This window comes from Zingiber officinale, chromosome 2B, assembly GCF_018446385.1.
Source record: "Zingiber officinale cultivar Zhangliang chromosome 2B, Zo_v1.1, whole genome shotgun sequence".
Lineage (NCBI taxonomy): Eukaryota > Viridiplantae > Streptophyta > Magnoliopsida > Zingiberales > Zingiberaceae > Zingiber > Zingiber officinale.
Window position 1 is genome coordinate 79,592,945 of NC_055989.1, and position 19,691 is coordinate 79,612,635.

The 19,691-nt window shown below is 42.8% G+C and overlaps 2 protein-coding genes across 2 annotated transcripts; both read left to right on the forward strand.

Moving 5' to 3' along the window:
- Nucleotides 1-2,277: 2,277 nt before the first annotated feature.
- LOC122045996 (CSC1-like protein At4g35870) lies at nucleotides 2,278-5,531 on the forward strand. Its single transcript, XM_042606462.1, has 2 exons — nucleotides 2,278-4,831; nucleotides 5,260-5,531. Exon 1 carries the CDS (start codon nucleotides 2,410-2,412, stop codon nucleotides 4,819-4,821), a length of 2,412 nt encoding a protein of 803 aa, XP_042462396.1. The 5' UTR covers nucleotides 2,278-2,409; the 3' UTR covers nucleotides 4,822-4,831; nucleotides 5,260-5,531.
- A 445-nt stretch (nucleotides 5,532-5,976) lies between these two features.
- LOC122045997 lies at nucleotides 5,977-7,617 on the forward strand. The gene is made up of 2 exons (XM_042606463.1): nucleotides 5,977-6,376; nucleotides 6,447-7,617. Exons 1-2 carry the CDS (start codon nucleotides 6,048-6,050, stop codon nucleotides 7,099-7,101), a joined length of 984 nt encoding a protein of 327 aa, XP_042462397.1. The 5' UTR covers nucleotides 5,977-6,047; the 3' UTR covers nucleotides 7,102-7,617.
- Nucleotides 7,618-19,691: the final 12,074 nt, after the last annotated feature.

The following is a 19,691-nucleotide window of genomic DNA, read 5'->3' on the forward strand; positions in this document are numbered from 1 at the left end:
TGCGTGAAGGTAATCTGGCTGGTTCTTATATTTACCGAGGTCCGGCGGACTCGGCATAGTGGTATGCCATTTAGTGCGGAAGGACGGCCACTCGGGAAGACGAAGATAGAAATAGTTTTTCTTCCAGTGTTTGTTCGAGGTCGGTATCTTATCGAAGAAAACGAGACCGATTCGTGATTGGAAAAGAAAAGTACCCCACTTGGATTGTTTGGGATAGTAGAAGTAGTGGAAAGTCTTAGGGACTAAGGGGATGTCGTGCAGCTTAAAGATGACAACCACCCCCGCATAGTAACCTAAAGGAATTAGGGACGAGTTGGCCGAGCGGGAGGCGAAAGTAGTTGCACACCTCAAGGATGAACGGATGAATGGGATAGCGTAAACTGGCCACGAACTAATCTCGAAAAAAGCAAACAGTGTCGGTCGGAGGGTCGTGTGGCCGATCGGAGGGTGTGGCTAATATCAGTTCATGGTTAGATGGAAGTTCAAAGGTTCGGGTGAAGCTCAGCGCATCCTGCTCATCGAACCGGATCTTGGTGGTGGCATACCAGAGGCCGGGGGCGAGGTCGGATGGACGAGAAGAACTGACCATTATCAAAGACAAGGAACGACACAGAGGAAACCGAAGTTTGACGAGCAGAATGGTCGGAACAGTGCCCAAACGAGCACGAAAACAACGAGAAGTGCGAAGAAAAGCACAAAAGAACTGAAAGGAAAAGGGCGAAAGGGCCTTACAAAAGATAGGATCAAAGGAGGCGGTGGTGGATCACCAGAAAGCAAAACAACGAGCTCGCCGGAGCGCTGGACGAGAAGAAGCAGAAGCTTTCGGATGCGCACGCGATATCGTGAAGCGGCCGAAGGATCCAGGTTACGGGATCCAAGGAGGGGATCTGACCGTCAAATTCGAAAAAGCCGAAGGTCACATCAGACCTGACGGCTCGAGTGAACGGTGACGAATGTGCGACCACGTGGCGCCCGCTCACAGGTCGCATTTAATGAGCACCATCATGCGAGCGTGGCCGCGTGCTCAGCATTAATGACGGTGATTTACACAAAGGCCGAGGAGTTTTCTAGGGATAATCAGTGTGACCGATGCCGGAGCGGCGGGACAACGGCAGGCAAACGAAACTTTCCTAGCACCAACCGGGGACACGCCGAGCGGCATTACCTACTTGCATACTCCCCAGACGGTCGGGCACTAATCTCGGTGGATGAGCGGCAGACATGCCACCCAGACGCAGTCCAGTCAGTTGGACTTAGCGCCTCCTTCGACCAGACTTGAGGGGGAGACATGTGATCCGGTGGTAAGGACGGGGGACTTTCGTTGGCGGGAGGTCAACGAGACGTGGAAGTCAATGGTCAAGAAGGTTAACCCCAAGGTCGTGTCGAGTGGACAGAGGTCGTGTCGAGCAGAGTAGCGGGCGGACCGAGCATCCGGTCGATCGGACATCCGGACAGGGGTCTCTCGGACCGGACGAAAGATAGCCCGACCAGGGGTCGGGTTTCCGATGATCAGGTAAAAGAGTTTATGGGCCGGGCGGACAGGCCGCTCGGCCGAGCCACAGGACAATAAGGCGTAATTGCATCCGAGCACATGAGCAGAGATTCCCCGGGAACAGGTAAGAGCGCTAGGAGACAAAAAGGACAGCTGGTAACTTCATCCTCGAGACACCTGCCGCCGACAAACAGCATGGTCGGCGGCCGGAGCGGGCAGAGTATCGTATGGTGGAAGTTTCCACCGTCACATCCGGGATATGCTCGGACGATTGCGGAATGACGTCAGACATGCTTTTCTGACACAACCCTACTGAGGTATGGTCGGGGAAGCGTGCACGCATCGAGGAGCGTGCCCGCGCCTCCCCGGAGTCCTATATAAGGACCCCCAGACTTCGACGGAGGTATGCGATTCTCATCACTGTAGCCACAGTAGCGTTGCCTTACTCTTCTTCTTCTCCACTGCCTGACTTGAGCGTCGGAGGGTCATCGTCGGGAAATCCCTCCCGACTCGACTTCTTTGCAGGTTCACCGGAGATCCACATCACCAGTCAAAGACAGCGAAGAGTGCCATGTCCCTAATGTCCGTCGACTCAGCACTTGGACAGGATCAAATAGAATGATAATTTTGCGTTTTCGTAGGCTTTACATTGTGAATTAATTATTTGTATAAATAGAATGGTAATTGAGTCGAGAGTGTTTTATTTTTGAAATGAGAAGGATAAAAATATAAATATTTTTTCTTTTTGTGAAATAGTACGACCCAAATCAAAATTTCTCAAAGAATAACACCGCAAACGCAAACTTGGAATATTCCCTTCCGAATCCCTTCCTTCGTCTTTCTCGAACTAGGGTTCGTTGGGCCTCCTCCTCCTCCTCCTCCTCCTCCTTGTCTATGAGAGGCAAGGACAACGCCCGATGAGCCTCTTATCGATTCCTCCGTCCATGGCCGCTCAATCTCCGTCGCCGGATCCAGACTTCCCCTTCCGGGCGTGGTACGGCAACATCCAGTACCTCCTCAACATCTCCGCCGCCGGAGCCGCCTCCTGCGTCCTTCTATTTCTCCTCGTCAAGCTCCGATACGACCACCGCCGCTTCCCTGGCCCCTCCGCCCTAGCCGCGAAGTTGCTCGCCGTATACCACGCCACCCCAGCCCAAATCGCCCTCCACTGCGGCGCCGACGCCGCCCAGTTCCTCATCGTCGAGCGCGCCAGCTTCTTTGTCCTCCTCGTCGTCTCCCTTATCGCTCTCTTCGCTTCCTTTCCCCTCAACCTCTCTGGCTCCGTCCCGCTCGCCGACCCTTTCGCGCGAACGACCATCTCCCACATCCACGACGGGTCTCCGATCCTTTGGCTTCACTTTCTCCTCGCCGCCATTATAGTTGCCGTTTCCCACCTCGGCATCTCGCGGATGGAGGATGACCTGCGTATTACCAGATTCCGTGATGGCAACGGCAACCCGAGCGATCCCAATTCGAGCTCTATAGCAATCTTCACCATGATGGTGCAAGGTATTCCCAGATCCCTAGCTTCGAACAAAGCGCCTCTCGAAGAGTACCTTCAGCACAGGTATCCTGGTAAGGTGTACCGTGTGGTTGTGCCCTTTGATCTATGCACCCTGGAGTACCTCACATCAAGGTGGACCAAGCTCCAGAATGAGATTTCATGGTTGGAAGCTCGCATGGACTCCCAATCAATGTTGAACGAAGAAGATAATGATGGCCATGAAAGCAGCCAGATCTACGAGCATCCGTTGTTGAGGAAGGCAAAAGAAATGTGGGCAACTCTAGCTGTGAAATTGGGCTTCACGGAGGAAGAGAGGTTGAGAAAGCTGCATAATTTGAAGTTGGTTCTGCAGAACAAACTTTTGGATTACAAGGAAGGGCGGGCACAAGGCTCTGGGATTGCATTTGTGGTCTTTAAGGACGTGTACACCGCCAATAAGGCTGTGAGGGACTTGAGATCAGAGCGGTCGAGGAGATCCATTGGACAGTTTGTCTCTGTGATGGAGCTTCAGCTGGGGCGGAGCCGGTGGAGAGTTGAGAGGGCTCCTCCTGCTGTTGACATATACTGGAACCATTTGGGCTTGAGCAAACTCTCATTGCGATTGAGGAAGGTTGCTGTGAATACCTGCCTACTCCTAATGCTTCTCTTTTTCAGTTCACCTCTTGCTGTCATCAATGCAATGAGCAGCGCTGCGAGGATTATTAATGCAGAGGCTGTCGATCATGCCCATACATGGCTAACTTGGCTGGAGGGGTCGAGCTGGTTTGGAGCTTTAATTCTTCAGTTCTTGCCAAATGTTCTCATATTTGTAAGTTTGTATATAGTAATTCCATCAGCACTTTCATATCTTTCCAAATTTGAATGCCACCTCACTGTCTCCGGGGAGCAGAGATCTGCAATGCTAAAGATGGTTTGCTTCTTTTTGGTAAATCTCATTCTCTTGCGTGCTATGGTGGAATCCTCACTCGAGAATGCAATCCTTCGAATGGGAAGGTGTTACTTGGATGGGGAAGATTGCAAACAAATCGAACAATATATAAGTGCTTCATTTCTCTCGAGGTCATGCCTCGACACCCTTGCATTTCTCATCACAAGTACCTTCCTGGGAATTTCCTTTGATTTATTAGCTCCAGTGCCTTGGATGAAGAACATTCTTAAGAAGTTTAGGAAGAATGACATGGTTCAACTAGTTCCGGAACAAATTGTGGAGAACACAGTAGAGCAGAATGATGAAGTGGGTAATTTGCGGATGCCTCTTGTTTCTGAGAGGGAAGGTAGTTTGGATTTGCATGATCTCGAGGTTCATGATCTTTCTGTGTACCCAATAAACAGGAGCTTCCACACGCCAAAGCAAACATTTGATTTTGCACAATACTATGCTTTTAATCTCACAATTTTTGCACTCACCATGATCTATTCCTTGTTCGCTCCACTTGTGGTTCCTGTAGGTGCGATCTACTTTGGCTACCGGTACATGGTGGACAAGTATAATTTCTTATTTGTATACAGAGCCCGTGGCTTCCCTGCTGGTAACGATGGAAAGCTAATGGACAGGGTCTTGTGCATTATGCATTTTTGTGTGGTCTTGTTCCTTCTGTCGATGTTATTCTTCTTCTCCATCCGTGGTGACTCTACAAAGCTGCAAGCCATCCTTACGCTAGGGTTGTTGTTTGTCTACAAAATGCTCCCATCAAGAAGTGATGCGGGCCGACCATCTTTATTGGAAGGGATTCAGACAGTCGATAGCTTTGTAGATGGTCCAACTGATTATGAGGTTTTCTCAAACACCGACTTCAATTGGGATATTTATGAATCACAGTCATAGGACTTGAGTTGTAAGTTCATTTTTCTTAATGTACAGTTGCTTATATTGTGTGTTTGGTTCTAATATAACTACGGTTATAGCTTGAGCATTCTTTTCAGAGTATGTAGTTCTCTCATGCATATGTTGCCCTGGAGTTTTTCTAAATTTTGTGGTTTTATTTGATACGTTTGCAAAATGTTTGCAACAACATTTAGATAATGGTGGATTCTAATTGTAAAAGAACTGATGAATTGAAGCCTTATTTTGTTTATGCTCTATTTGTCATAGATCAATTTTATTCTTGTGATGCACTGTTTCTGCTGTTGTTTTTATGTTTGTGGTTTCATTTGTAATGCTTCAGACAATGCGGAGTTTCTGTAATGGATGCTTGTGGTTTCATTTGTAATGCTTCCGACAATGTGGAGTTTCTGTAATGAATGCTTGTGGTTTTATTCGCAGCGCTTGCAATATCAGAGGACAACAGCATTCGAGCAATGAGAAGATTTCTAATTGCTAAAGAACAGATGAAGGCTTATCTGCTCCATGCTGGTTTCGAGCGCCTTTTCCCTACTTTGTTCATTGTATCTGTGCATTTTGTTTTTTGGTGGTTCACTGGATGCATTGTGGTTTTCTTTCTTCTTTCTTTCGTTTGTTTTTTCCCTTTAAAAAAAAAGTTCAATGTTCATGTTTGTTGAGACTAGGAGAAGAAAGGCAAAGAATTACGAGTTTAATATGAGATTTTTCTCATCTACTTATTTGAGTGAAAAATCAGATAGACATTTGAGAAGTTGGCTGTCGGATCAGGGCTGCACTCAGTGTTTTTATATATTTGGACCGACCATTCAATTTTTGTGAATTGATTAATTTTGGATCCAGATGGCCAATATTCTTACTTCTATTTCTTAGTGAAAGAATTTTTTTTTTTATAATACACCGTACTGTAACTGAAATTCAAATCTTACCTTTAAAGATCTAGCTATCGCATTATTACCAGACTGTCCATCTTAGGGACTAGTTGAATGTCCGGATATTTTGAATTATTTAAAAAAAAATCAGATGGAAGGAGATTGATTTTGGAGTCTCTTTCCAAAATCGAATAGGTACTGGCCAAAGCCTTTGGATACGGACTTATCGGATCCGACCCGCTTAATAAAACAGCACTTCATAGACCCAAACCCGCTTTATCATCCCCAGTTTCATTCTTGCGTGTCTGCCCTTTGTCGTGGACAGGGAAGGTGCTCGATACGATGGCGATCTCAGCCACCAAAGGCATCGCCGTTCCGGCTTCGCTCCTCCTCCTCCTCGGCGCCACCGCCTTCTTCCTCTTCCTACTCCTCCCCTCCTTTTCCCCTTCCTCCTCCTCCTCCATCTCCCTCTCTTGCCCTACCGGCACTGCCGCAGAGACCCCTAGACCTCCAGATCCGATCTCACCTACCCTCGCCGATGTCGCCTGGCTCAAATCGCAACTCGCCCTCAACTCCATCCAAGAACCTCCCACCTCTCCCGCCGCCTGGCACTCTCTCCGCAAGGGCATCAACCCTCGGACCCGTGCCCAGCAACTCGAAGACCTGCGACGGTACTGATCCAACTTTCCCCTTCTTGATCCACATTGTTTTCCAGATCTAATTGAGGTGAGTATCCTGCAGGTTCAAAGGCATCTCTCACTACGAGGGCGACGACGCCGACAACCATACCGCCCTACCCTGCCCTGGGGAGCTCCTGGTGGAGGAGCATCACAGCAACTACGGCGAACCGTGGGCCGGAGGACGCGACGTCTTTGCATTCCTTGCGACCGCCGCGGGGCTTGCGCCTTCCGACCAAGTGCTCGAGATCGGCTGCGGCACGCTCCGGGTCGGCCTCCACTTCATCCGATACCTCGAAGAGGGCAGATTCCACTGCCTCGAGCGGGACGAGCTTTCCCTTATGGCTGCTCTCCGCTACGAGCTCCCTTCCCAGGGCCTCCTCCACAAGCGGCCTCTCATTCTCCGCGGAGAGGACATGGAGTTTGACCGTTTCGGAACCAACATTCTCTACGATCTCATCTACGCCAGTGCGGTGTTCCTCCACATGCCCGACGAGCTGGTCTGGACTGGGGTGCAGAGATTGTCAGAGCGGCTCAAGCCACATAAAGGTCGGATCTTTGTGTCGCACAACATCAAGTTCTGTTCGCGATTGGGGGGCGAAGAGTGCACCAAGAGACTAACGAGGTTAGGATTGGAGTATGTCGGAAAGCGCACACATGATAGCTTCTTGTTCAACCACTATGAGATCTGGTTTGAGTTCCGAAAGACCAAAGCTTGATTGTTCATGGTTACTGGATTTGATGGCATTGGTTGTCAGGCAGACAGTATAGTCATTTGCTATGAATACAGAGGAAGGCAAAGGCGGCAAAGCATGTAGGAGCCACATGAACTGGCTTACATCTTCCTTCTCTTTGCAGCTACTGCAAAATTCACCAGTTCAGTCTCTTATTTTTGCCTTCTACTGGGAATTCAATGATGTTGGACGTGCGCAACTGCGAGTTTACATCTTTTAGAGTAGTTTTGGAGTCGATATAAGTAGAATTGCTCTTTTGAGCGTCTCATTATCTCATCAGCATATAGCTTTCTTTGTTAGAGTCGAAGTGAATATAACTTTAGTGGAACTACTCTTTGAGCTAAGAGATGAAGCATTGCCTGTGTTTTTCTCCCATTTAACTTCAAGAGCCTGGGAGGAGTTTGGCACCCAGGTACAATTACACTCCGTGCCTTATCCTATTCAATTTATACATTGCTTTCCATTGTGGTACATGAGCAATAGTATGCTTTTGCATTATTACTGAGTCTAGTACTTGTTGAAATATGAGTTTTGGTAGAGTTATTTATGAAACATTCCGTGGAATATGCAAAAGTTGTGGATGCATGTGCAAATTTACTAACATTTGTTACAATTTTTTATCCCAAAAAAACATTGACTAGATTAGTGCAGATGCCAGTACAAATACCAGAGGAATCAAAGTTAATGGGTCAATCAATCACATGTCAAATGAAAATGATGGTTGCCATTGACTTGTATTCAGTGGTGTGTAGATCTCCCCCTAACCAAAAATAAATTCACAACTTAAAGTCTGTTTAATGTCCTTGCGGCTTAAATCTTCTTGTGGCAAAAAAGGCGAAATCGCTCGCCCCCAGCGCCCCCGCCGCACCCGACCCGGCTTAAATCTTCTTGTGAACTTTGTTTAGTTCGCACGAATGCCATTTACTCTGAATCTAGAATATCATGATAACTCACTCTTATTGATCTTAGAATTCAATATGTTTCGCCTTCGGCACGGGAGCTTCAATAGTCCTCCAGCATGCTCCCGGTGGCCTCCCAGATGCTATTTTTTTTTTTTAAAAAAAAATAAAAGTATGCTAAATCGATTGACCGATCGATTAAACACCTCTAATCGATTGTGCCAATCGATTCGAATGAGTTTCGTGAGAAAAGAAGCTTGCTGAATCGATTGAACACTTTTAATCAATTGACTAATCAATTTGCATGAGTTTTACGAGAAACAACAAATAGAAGCCTGCCGAATCGATTGACTAATCGATTGACCAATCTATTCATAGGAGTTTTGTGAGAAACAGAAATGTATTGAATCGATTGGCCAATCAATTGAACACACTAATTGATTGACATGAGTTTCATGAGAAATAGAAGCATGCTGAATCAATTGATTGATTGATTGAGTTTGGCAAGAGTTTCGTGAGAAATGCCGAATTGATTGATTAATCGATTGAACCTTGTTAATCGATTGATAAATTTCTACCAATCGATTAGCGGCAACAAAACGGGTTTATACTTTATATTTTGATTTTTGAATCGTTTTAACTTTTAAAGTTAGGTTAGCAGTAGCGCCTCTTCCTCTTCGAGCAGTCGCCGCCTCTTCCTCCTTTCCCTCCACTTCTTGTTCTTTATCAAAAAGCAATATTTTTGCTGTTGTTTTCTTCTCCAACAGCCAGTCAACCATAGCATCAACCCTAGCTGCTGCCCTAGGCCCTAGTTGCTACCTTTATCCCAGCCAACAACCACCAACACCTTGTCCTGTTTCTTGACAACATCCGCTACAGCTTGCCGTAGCTAGCCAAGGCTGCCAACGACGAAGAGAAAGTAGCCCTAATTGCTGGGCTGGAGCGCAGTGGCTTGTTCCTTCATTTCTAGTCTTCGACAGCCTCATTCTTTTCTTCCCAGTAGCTTTTTCTCCTGCCAGGTTAGTAACATCCCTGAGTTTAAGTTGATTAACAAAATTTAATTATATATTTGTAGGTTAGTAACATCCCTGAGTTTAAGTTGATTAATAAAATTTAATTGTATATTTGTATGTTATTAAATCTTTATGTTATTGCTTCCCTTGGCTTGAATTGATAATTGATTTTTTGAATGTTTGATAACCTGCTTAACTCAAATGTTTTTTTTTTCAAATTAATATTGATAATTTTTTACTTGTGTAGTAAAATGTTAGGTACCATATCTTCTGAAGCGTCTAATTCAATGCCGGATGATTTCGTCCGGAAGCTGAGTCGGATGGAGGTGGGCATTGGTGTACTGGAAGTTGACGGAGAGTCGTCGAAGACTCGAATCTACCTGGCACCCCCGTGAGAGGTTCGCACGGGCGGCTGACGAAGGAAAATGACCAAGACGATGACGTTGCTGCTCTGCGCACACTCAGACGAGCCCACCCGTCGTTAGATACCAGAAACTAGGGAAAAAGTCTGGGTCAGGCCCTCCGACGCAAAAGTCAGGTACATTTTCCCCAGAAAGCGCAGAGAAAAGACGAAAAGTAAAGACTAGTGAGAAATGACGAGTGAGCGTACTTGCATAATGGATAAAACATCCCTTTTTATACTGCAACTAATGCCTCTGGGACTTGGCCAGTGTCAGGGACTATCGGTTGTCAGGCTTTGTCTGGCGATGAATGACACGTGGCTTCTCTTGATAGGCTGGCGACAGAACCAATGTTGGAATGAGCACCGACTGTTAGCATATTCCCTGACACACTGATGATTATCTGACACTCTCTGGCAGGCGATTACGATTCTTCACCCTGTTTGTCCTATAGTGCCTGGACGTTGGTCTGTATCTTGACCTGCTTTTACTGTTAGTGACCGGAATGCCAGAGATGTATCCCGACTTGCTCCTGTTATCCATGGCTTGTACGTTTCGACCTGCCTAACCAGTCTGTTTCCCGACTTGTATCTGTCTACTGTTATCCATGGCTTGCACGTTCCGACCTGCCCGACCGGTCTGTTTCCCGACCTGTATCTTTCTACTATTATCCACGGCTTGCACGTTCCGACCTGCTCGACCGGTCTATTTTCCGACCTGTATCTGTCTACTATTATCCATGACTTGCACGTTCCGACCTGCCCAACCGGTCTGTTTCTCGACCTGTATCTGTCTACTATTATCCACGGCTTGCACGTTCCGACTTGCCCGACTGGTCTGTTTCCCGACTTGTATCTGTCTACTATTATCCACGGCTTGCACGTTCCGACCTGCCCTCTGTTTCCCGACCTGTATCTGTCTACTATTATCCACGGCTTGCACGTTCCAACCTGCCCGACCGGTCTGTTTCCTGACCTGTATCCGTTTACTGTTCCGCCCGAAGCCTTTCCTTTAGCGCCTTTATCTGGCATGTGGACCCACTTCTTAGCCATACCCGGCCTGGGGCTCCATCCTTCAACTATAGTCGGCCTGTGGCTTCAGTTCTCAGCTATACCTGGCCCATGGCCCCACTTCACGGTCGCTATGGAGGCTGATTATTGTCCGACTTGCCTCGTTAGGCCTAACCTCTGACCTCCATGTGAGCTTGACTTCTGACCTCCACGTAAGCTTGACTTCTGACCTCCACGTGAGCTTGACTTCTAACCACACCATCTTACTGACCCCCCAAACATGCACCGTATCACAAGCCTCCCCCTCAAGTCTAGTCGAAGGAGGTTCTAGTCCGACTGACTAGACCCACGTCCTTTGGCTATCTGACCTGGCTCCCGCGTCTTTTGCCGACCTGTCTTTCATCCATATTCTGCAAAGTTTCTCTCCCTTCTGGAAGACGAACGAGCTCCTTCAATGCGCATGTTAACTCCTCAACTTCTGGGTGTAGTCTCCCTCTATAAATGTTACACTGTTTCCCAAGCGTCGCCTCAAATCCTGAGGAAATCCCTTCACCTTCTCCTTCCTTATAAAAGATCCAAGCATCTAATGCTTTAAGCTATCCGCCTGCCATTACCATATCTTACTTCTATGGAACCTTCAACAGAACCTGGCGAACTTGCTTCTTTACTTCGGCAAACTTCCCATCTATTGGAATTTTCGGCTCAGAAAGAAGAAGCCTCACTTCAGCAAATTGCCACTCTGACGGCATTACTAGCTCAAAAAGAAGAAATCCTGCTGGAGACGACCGCGAGCAGAGATCTTCAAGCATCCCTTACTCATGAGATGGAAAGCCTCTGGCTGACCGTCAAATCCCGAACCCGAGCCGAAATCGCTCACAAGCATAAAGTTCAATCGGACCTCCAGAGTCAGGCGCAGTATATTATTTATTTGAAGAGAAAGCATGAGGATGAAGTGACTCTTTTGAAAGAAGAAGGAAAGATCAAAGATGAGACTATTGGGCAGCTGAAGCGTACCATTGATCTTATTACAGAAGATCTAATTAAAATCCGAGCTCATCTAACTAGAAAGGATCAAGCCTCTGGCTCTGGTAGCGGTGTAAACCCTTGAAAAATGTGTTAGAGTGTATACTAAAAGCCTAGCTTTTGTAAATATTTATTTGTTGAAATAAAAGAATCACATTGGTCAATATCTGCATTTATTTGTTAAATGTAATTGTTCAATTAATTTATATAGTAGACAACATGGAGTGTGGTGTCACACTCAGAAGATCATGTTGTCGGTTCTCTATGAATTATAAACAAGTTGCTCATGACTAAGATGGAAAGGAACAAACCATCAGAATAGTCGTAGTGTAATTAAGTATTAATTTATCTTGACTAATAAATTACACTGATACACTTTAAGTGTATTGAGTAGGATCATTTAGGTAAGTTCTTTTTGTACTGACTTAGTAAAAGAACTAGACCTTAATTATTATGGAAGCGTGTGTTCTTAATCCTAATATAATAACAAGCACATATATTTAATATTTATTTCTTTGACTTATCAAAGGGTGAGGTTTAGCTCGATAAATCAATATGCCCGATAAGTTGGGAAATGATATTACTTATAGTGTGTGTTGTTGATTATAGAAGAAATCTGTGTCCTAGTTATCTAGGTTTAGAATGCTCCCAAGAGGAGCTCATAAGGATTGTCATGTTAAACCCTGCAGGTGGACCTAGTCCGACATGACAATAAAGTTGAGTGGTACTACTCTTGGAGCTAGATATTAATTAAGTGAGTTGTCAGTAACTTACTTAATTAGTGGACATTCGTAATCTTAAACACAGGGAGACTAACACACTCATGATAAGAAGGAGCCTATAATGTAATTTGGGATTGGTGCGGTAATAACTCTCTAGTGGAATGAGTTATTATCGATGAACTTGAGTTGTGTATTCGAGGCGAACACGGGATACTCAAGCACATCGGAAGGCCAAAACTAATTTCTCTTCTAGGTCCCTGTCGTAGCCTCATTATAGCCTCAAGTCCATCCAAATATAAGACTCTTCTTGGTGTCCAAGAAGTGGACCGGTCCAATGCTTGGTGACTAAGCAAGGGCCGACCACATCCTCTTTATAGGGGCCGACCCTATTGCTTAGTGACCAAGCATGTAGGGGCCGTCCAAGATTAATTCAAATAGTAGGGGTGTTTTAAATTTTTAAAATCTTCTCTTTGTAGAAAACTATAAGTTTTAAAAGAGAGATTTTAATTTTTAAAACTTTCCTTATTTGAATTAGGTCACATGTTTTTATAGAAAGTTTTAAAAGTTTTAAAACTTTCCTTTATTAACCATCCTCATGGTTTAAGAAAAAAAGGGAGATAAATTTTAAAATTAAAATTTTCTATCATCATGTTAAAAAAAGGAAATTTTGTTAGAGAAATTTTAAATTTTAAAACATGGTTTTAATTTTTAGAACTTTCCTTTTTTAACTCTAGGAAAAAGAGCATGTAAAATTTTATAAGAGCTTTTTCTTCTTGTAAAATTTTATAAAAAAAATTATTTTTCTTTCCTAAATATGGTGGCCGACCACCTTGCTTGGTGTCCAAGTAAGGGGTCGGCCAAAACACAATCCTAAACCAAATAGGATTGATCAATCAAGAGGAAAGAAAAGGAAAAATAAAAAGGGAAAAGGAAAAACTCTTGGATGATTTTATTTTTTGTAAAAGGTTTTTCCTTATTTGCGTTGGGCAAGTAATATAAAAGAAGGGGTGAGGAGGCTTCATGAAAGACAATTCTTATTCTCTTGCTTGGAGATCATCAAGTGGTCGACCCTCCATCTCTTCTCTCTTTTCCCTTTTGCTCTCTTCTCCTTGGTGGTGTTGGTGGCCGGATTTTAGAAGAAGAGGAGAAGCTCTTTTGGGTGGTGTTCATCTTGGAGGATCGTCGCCCACACGACGTCCAAGGCGAGGCGAAGAATACGGCAGAAGATCTCGAGGTCATTAGCTTACAAAGAGAAGGTATAACTAGTAGTTTTCTTCCGCATCATACTAGTTATTTTCTTTGTAAGAATTCTAAATACAAAAGGCAATTAGATCTAGTTTATCGAATTTATTTTTCGATTTTGTGTTTTCTTCTTTTTCGAATTTGTGATTCGATTGTTCTTTTTGGTTAACCTATAGTTATTTAAGGAAATAAATATTAGCTTTCCTTAAAAGGCTTTGCCTAGGCGGTGGTGGTTGCTCCCATATCCAAGAAGGTCATGTGCCTCACCATGCAGTCCTGGAAGTTAATTTTGAAAATTAATATTTATGGAATTAATAACTTAGGTAGATTTGAATCAATAGTGTTAAGTTCCGCTTGCGAATCAAATTTAAACCATTAAGAACAGATAAGTTAAATTTGGAATCAATGATGTTAAGTTCCGTCTGCGATTCCTAATTTAACTTCTAAAGAACACAATAGGTTATTTAAGGAAAGGTTCGACACTCGTACAAAAATTTTTGTACAGTGGAACCGGTACGTTTCCTAGGACTAACCAACAATTGGTATCAGAGCTAGGGTTTGCCTCTGTGTGTTTAGAATTCAAATAGGTTATGCACATGTCATACATAATTTAGGCAGGAAAATAGTAGGATGTGCTAACTCTTTGGTTACAGGCTCCAACTATTATGACTTATTGATATTGTGTGTGATTGGACCCTTGGACATGTCAAGGGCATTATTTGTGTGCATGATTGTATGTATAAAATACAGTATGAGCTGTATTAATTTTAGAATTTTATTTTATCGATCTAGAATACATGCACATTCCCTTGTGGAATATATGATCGATATATATAAAATTCTATTTTGTCACGGATAGGATTCTTGCGAGGCATGGTACTTTTGGAGCACCAGAGGCGCAGTGGAATAAGAAGCAAGATGGATGCGACAACTCGACCCGATGGCGGTGGCTAAAGATGGCAGCAGCTAGGGTTGGAGCATACTGAAGACAGTGATGGAAAATGCTATAATAGTTGGAAAATTAATTTCCAAATTTATTGCTTTTATTTACTGTGATGTTTATATGCATGTGATGTATGCTAGGATAGTTTAAAATTCCTCATTTTAAATAACTAAGTGGGAGAGAGATTTATTTTAATAAATTCCACGGTCTCCATTACTGGTTTGTAAGTGATGCAAGCAAACTCGCGCGTTGGCTCTGAGTGCCTTCCTCTATATTGGATGAGTTTGTTTGCGGATCACTAGATCAAACTTCCATTTAGGATGACTATAGGAAATTAATTAAGAGCGTGTGATATTCCCCATCGGAAGGGGCACAATCTTATTAATGGACTTAGTGTTAGTGTCAAGTAATGGTACACACTTAGGCACGTCTAATAGTATCCTCCCAATCGGAGTCACTGATATTATTTGTGTGACCGAAGGAAACCAACTATTAATTTTATTTGTCAAAAAGTTAAGTTGACAAGATAATAAAATTAATGGGTTACACCCTCTTTTTACAAATGATGAATTTGTATACGTCCACACTATCGTGGCATATAAAATTCACGGTGTTTTGAGGTGTTGGTTAATTTAAAATAGTATTGTTTGAGGAATCAACATTATTCTAAATTTAGAGTCCTGACCAAAGTTATTTTTGTGATTCTTAGGATGACTTTCAACCCATTGGTCATTATACTGAAAGAGAACAAACTTACTGGTCCCAACTATATTGATTGGAAAAGAAACATGGACATTGTCCTTACTACAGAAAGTTATAAGTTTGTACTGACTGAGGCTTGCCCTGATGCACCTGACGATGACTCTACCCCCAGAGGAGATTGAGTATCATAAGAAATGGGTAAAAGCTGATGAGATGGCGCGGTGTTACATTTTGACATCTATGTCAAATGTATTGCAACATCAGCATCAAGATTTATCAACAGCTTATGATATAATGAACAATCTCAAAGAACTCTTTGGGCACCAGAGTCGGACTGCTAGGCAAGAGGCAATGAGAAAGCTAATGACAGCCACCATGTCTGAGGGGACACCCGTAAGGGATTATATCCTCAAAATGATGGCTTATCTGAATGAAATACAAGTCCTTGGAGGAGAAATCGATGGGGAAACCCAGGTTGATATAATTCTCCAAACGTTACCTAGAAGTTTTGAGTAGTTCCGCCTGAACTATAACATGAACAAAAGAGAGTAACGTTGGCGGAACTTCTGACAGAACTACAGGCAACAAAATGTATATTTCGTCAAAGTTCTCAGATTCACTATGTTGAAAATGGTTCTACTTCTAAGCCGAAAGGCAAGAAGAAGAAGAAACAGGTCTTTTCAGCGAAGAGAGTGAATAAACCTCAGGGACAAAAAGCTGGAATGAAGAAGCCGAAAAGCAAGTGCTTCATTTGCAAGCAGACAAGGCATTGGAAGGCGGACTGTCCTCGTAGGAATCAAAACAATAAAGGTATATCTCATACTCTAGTTGTTGAAACATGTTTAGCGGTGTTATCTACCAGTACCTGGTGTGTAGATACGAGAGCCACTGATCATGTCTGCAATTCCTTGCAGTGGTTCCAGGAAACCTGACGACTAACTGAAGGAGAGATTACCGTCTACATGGGCAATGCTACTAAGGTGGTAGTTGTTGCAGTGGGAGACGTCTACTTATCTTTTAATAGGAATAGAAATTTGGTTTTAAGAAATTGTCTTTATGTACTCAGTTTTAGAAAGAATTTAATTTCAGTTTCTAAACTGTATTTGGATGGATATTCAGTTTCTTTTAGTAACAATGTGGTTATAAAGAGAAATAAGGTGATTATCTATTCTGGTGCATTGGTAGGCAATTTATATACTTTAAATTCAATTCTTTCACGAGCAAAATATGGAAATTAATAACACATCTTCTAACTCTAATAAGAGAAAAGAACCTTCGGAAATGAACCAAACGCATCTTTGGCATCTAAGGCTTGGTCATATTAACTTAAGTAGGATTCAAACGCTTATAGCCTATGGACTCTTAGGTCCATTAGAGTTGGAAAACTTTCCAACATGTGAATCCTACTTGGAGGGTAAAATGACCAAGAGACCTTTTAAGGCCAAGGGGTATAGAGCCAAAGAAGCGTTAGAACTAGTTCATTCTGATTTGTGTGGTCCTATGTCTATCCAGGCCAGAGGTGGTTTTGAATATTTTGTCTCTTTTATAGACGATTATTCAAGATATGAATACATTTACAGTGCTTTGATAAGTTCAAAGAGTACAAGGCTGATGTGGAGAAACGTCTGGTAAAAGTATCAAGACACTCGATCGTGGTGGCGAATACCTCTTAGAAGAGTTTATGAATTACTTATCGAGGCGACTGCACCTGGTACACCTAACAGAATGGTGTGGCAGAACGAAAGAATAGGAATCTTATGAAGATGGTTAGATCGATGATGAGTTATTCAGAATTACCAAATTCATTTTGGGGATACGCTCTGGAAACAGCAGCGCACATTCTGAACTTAGTACCTTCTAAATCAGTATCTTCTACTCCCATAGAATTGTGGAATGGGTGGAAACCCAGTCTAAGACATATTCGGATTTGGAGTAGTCCAGCACATGTGCTAAAACCATATGCTGATAAGTTAGAATCTCGTACAGAAGTTCGTGTGTTTGTGGGTTATCCCAAAGGAACAAAAGGTGGTTTATTTTATAGTCCTAAAGACCAGAAGGTCATTGTTAGCACCAATGCCCAGTTTTTAGAAGAAGACTATATAATGGATCACAAGCCCAGTAGCAAAATTGTTCTAGAAGAACTTAGAAAGGACACGTCTACTTCAGTACCAACAGTACAAGATGAAGTACCACAAGAGACTGCAACACGTGTTACACATGATACACAATCACAGACGGTGCCTCGTCGTAGTGGGAGGGTTGTAAGGCAGCATGAGAGATTCATGTTTTTAGGAGAGTCTTCAGACTTGATCCCGGGTAAACATGAACCCGATCCCTGGACATATGATGAAGCACTCCAAGATATAGATGAAGTATCTTGGCAAAAGGCAATGAATTCTGAAATAGAGTCTATGTACTCTAATAAGGTCTGGGAGCTAGTATAACCACCTGATGGTGTAAAAGCCATTAGATGCAAGTGGATCTACAAAAGGAAAAGAGGGATAGATGGGAAGGTAGAAACCTTCAAAGCAAGACTTGTTGCGAAAGAGTATACTCAGAAAGAGAGAATCGACTATGAGGAGACTTTTTAACCGATAGCCATGCTTAAATCTATCCGGTTACTCTTATCCATTGCCGCTCATATGGATTATGAGATTTGATAAATGAATGTCAAGACAGCTTTCCTTAATGGAAGTCTTGAAGAAAACATCCATATGAAGCAATCAGAAGGGTTCATTGAAAAGGGCAAAGAGCATCTAGTGTGTAAGCTCAATCGGTCCATTTATGGACTGAAGCAACCTTCAAGATCTTGGAACATCCGGTTTAATGAAGTAATCCAGTCATATGGATTTATTCAGTGTCCGAATGAGTCTTGTGTATACAAGAAATGTAACAGAAACATGGTGGTATTTCTTGTACTATACGTAGATGATATTTTGTTAATTGGCAACAATGTCAAGGTATTATCGGACGTAAGGGTATGGTTGTCCAAACAATTTGATATGAAAGACTTAGGAGAATGTGCACACATTCTTGGGATCAAAGTTATAAGAGATCGCAAGAAAAGAATGTTGTGTCTATCCCAAGCTTTATATATAGATACAATCCTTGCTCATTTTAGCATGTAAAACTTCAAGAAAGGTGTCTTACCTTTTAGGCATGGAGTAGCCTTATCTAAAGAGATGTCCCCGAAGACATCAAAGGAGATTGAGGACATGAAGGCAGTTCCTTATGCTTCGGTTGTAGGAAGCCTTATGTATGTAATGTTGTGTACGAGACCTGATATCTGTTTTGCCGTGTGCATGGTTAGCATATATCAGAGTAACCCTGGACAAGAGCATTGGACTGTGGTAAAGCATATATTAAAGTACCTGAGAAGGACTAGAGATTATATGATAGTTTACCAAGCAGACAATTTGCTCCCTGTGGGTTACACAGAATCGGACTTTCAATCAGATAGGGATAATAGTAAGTCAACATCAGGCTATGTGTTTACTCTAGGAGGTGGAAGCAGAAATGCGTCTCGGACTCAACCATCGAAGCTGAGTATGTGGCAGCCTCTGAGGCAGCCAAAGAAGTTGTATGGCTCAGGAACTTTCTAATGGACTTAGATGTGATTCCTGGTTTGCCCAAGATCATCACAATTTATTGTGATAATAGCGGTGCAGTTGCAAACTCAAAGGAACCACGAGCTCATAAGGCAAGTAAACATATAGAACGCAAGTACCACCTGATACGAGACATTGTCAAGCGAGGAGAAGTTGTCGTCGTCAAGATTGCATCAGAAGATAACCTAGTAAATCCTTTCACAAAGACCCTTCCGGCGAAAGCTTTTGATCGGCATGTGGAGGGGATGATAATCAGATGTAAGGCAACAGATATGGCAGCTTAGTCTTTTAGTATAAGTGGGAGATTGTTAGAGTGTATACTAAAAGCCTAGCTTTTGTAAATATTTATTTGTTGAAATAAAAAAAATCACATTGGTCAATATCTGTATTTATTTGTTAAATGTAATTATTCAATTAATTTATATAGTAGATAACATGGAGTGTGGTGTCACACTCAGAAGATCATGTTGTCAGTTCTCTATGAATTATAAACAAGTTACTCATGACTAAGATGGAAAGGAACAAACCATCAGAATAGTCATAGTGTAATTAAGTATTAGTTTATCTTGACTAATAAATTACACTGATACACTTTAAGTGTATTGAGTAGGATCATTTAGGTAAGTTCTTTTTGTACTGACTTTGTAAAAGAGCTAGACCTTAGTTATTATGGAAGCGTGTGCTCTTAATCCTAATATAATAACAAACACATATATTTAATATTTATTTCTTTGACTTATCAAAGGGTGAGGTTTAGCTCGATAAATCAATATGCTCGATAAGTTGGGAAATGATATTACTTATAGTGTGTGTTGTTGATTATAGAAGGAATCTGTGTCCTAGTTATGTAGGTTGAGAATACCCCCAAGAGGAGCTCATAAGGATTGTCATGTTAAACTCTGCAGGTGGACCTAGTCCGACATGACAATAAAGTTGAGTGATACTACTCTTGGAGCTAGATATTAATTAAGTGAGTTGTCAGTAACTTACTTAATTAGTGGGCATTCGTAAT

Excerpts from the sequence above, each read along its gene's own strand:
- LOC122045996 (XM_042606462.1), top strand. The coding sequence starts at position 2,410 with ATGAGCCTCTTATCGATTCCTCCGTCCATGGCCGCTCAATCTCCGTCG.
- LOC122045997 (XM_042606463.1), top strand. The coding sequence starts at position 6,048 with ATGGCGATCTCAGCCACCAAAGGCATCGCCGTTCCGGCTTCGCTCCTC. Across the intron at positions 6,377-6,446 it reads CAACTCGAAGACCTGCGACG|GTTCAAAGGCATCTCTCACT; the intron begins GTACTGATCCAA and ends AGTATCCTGCAG.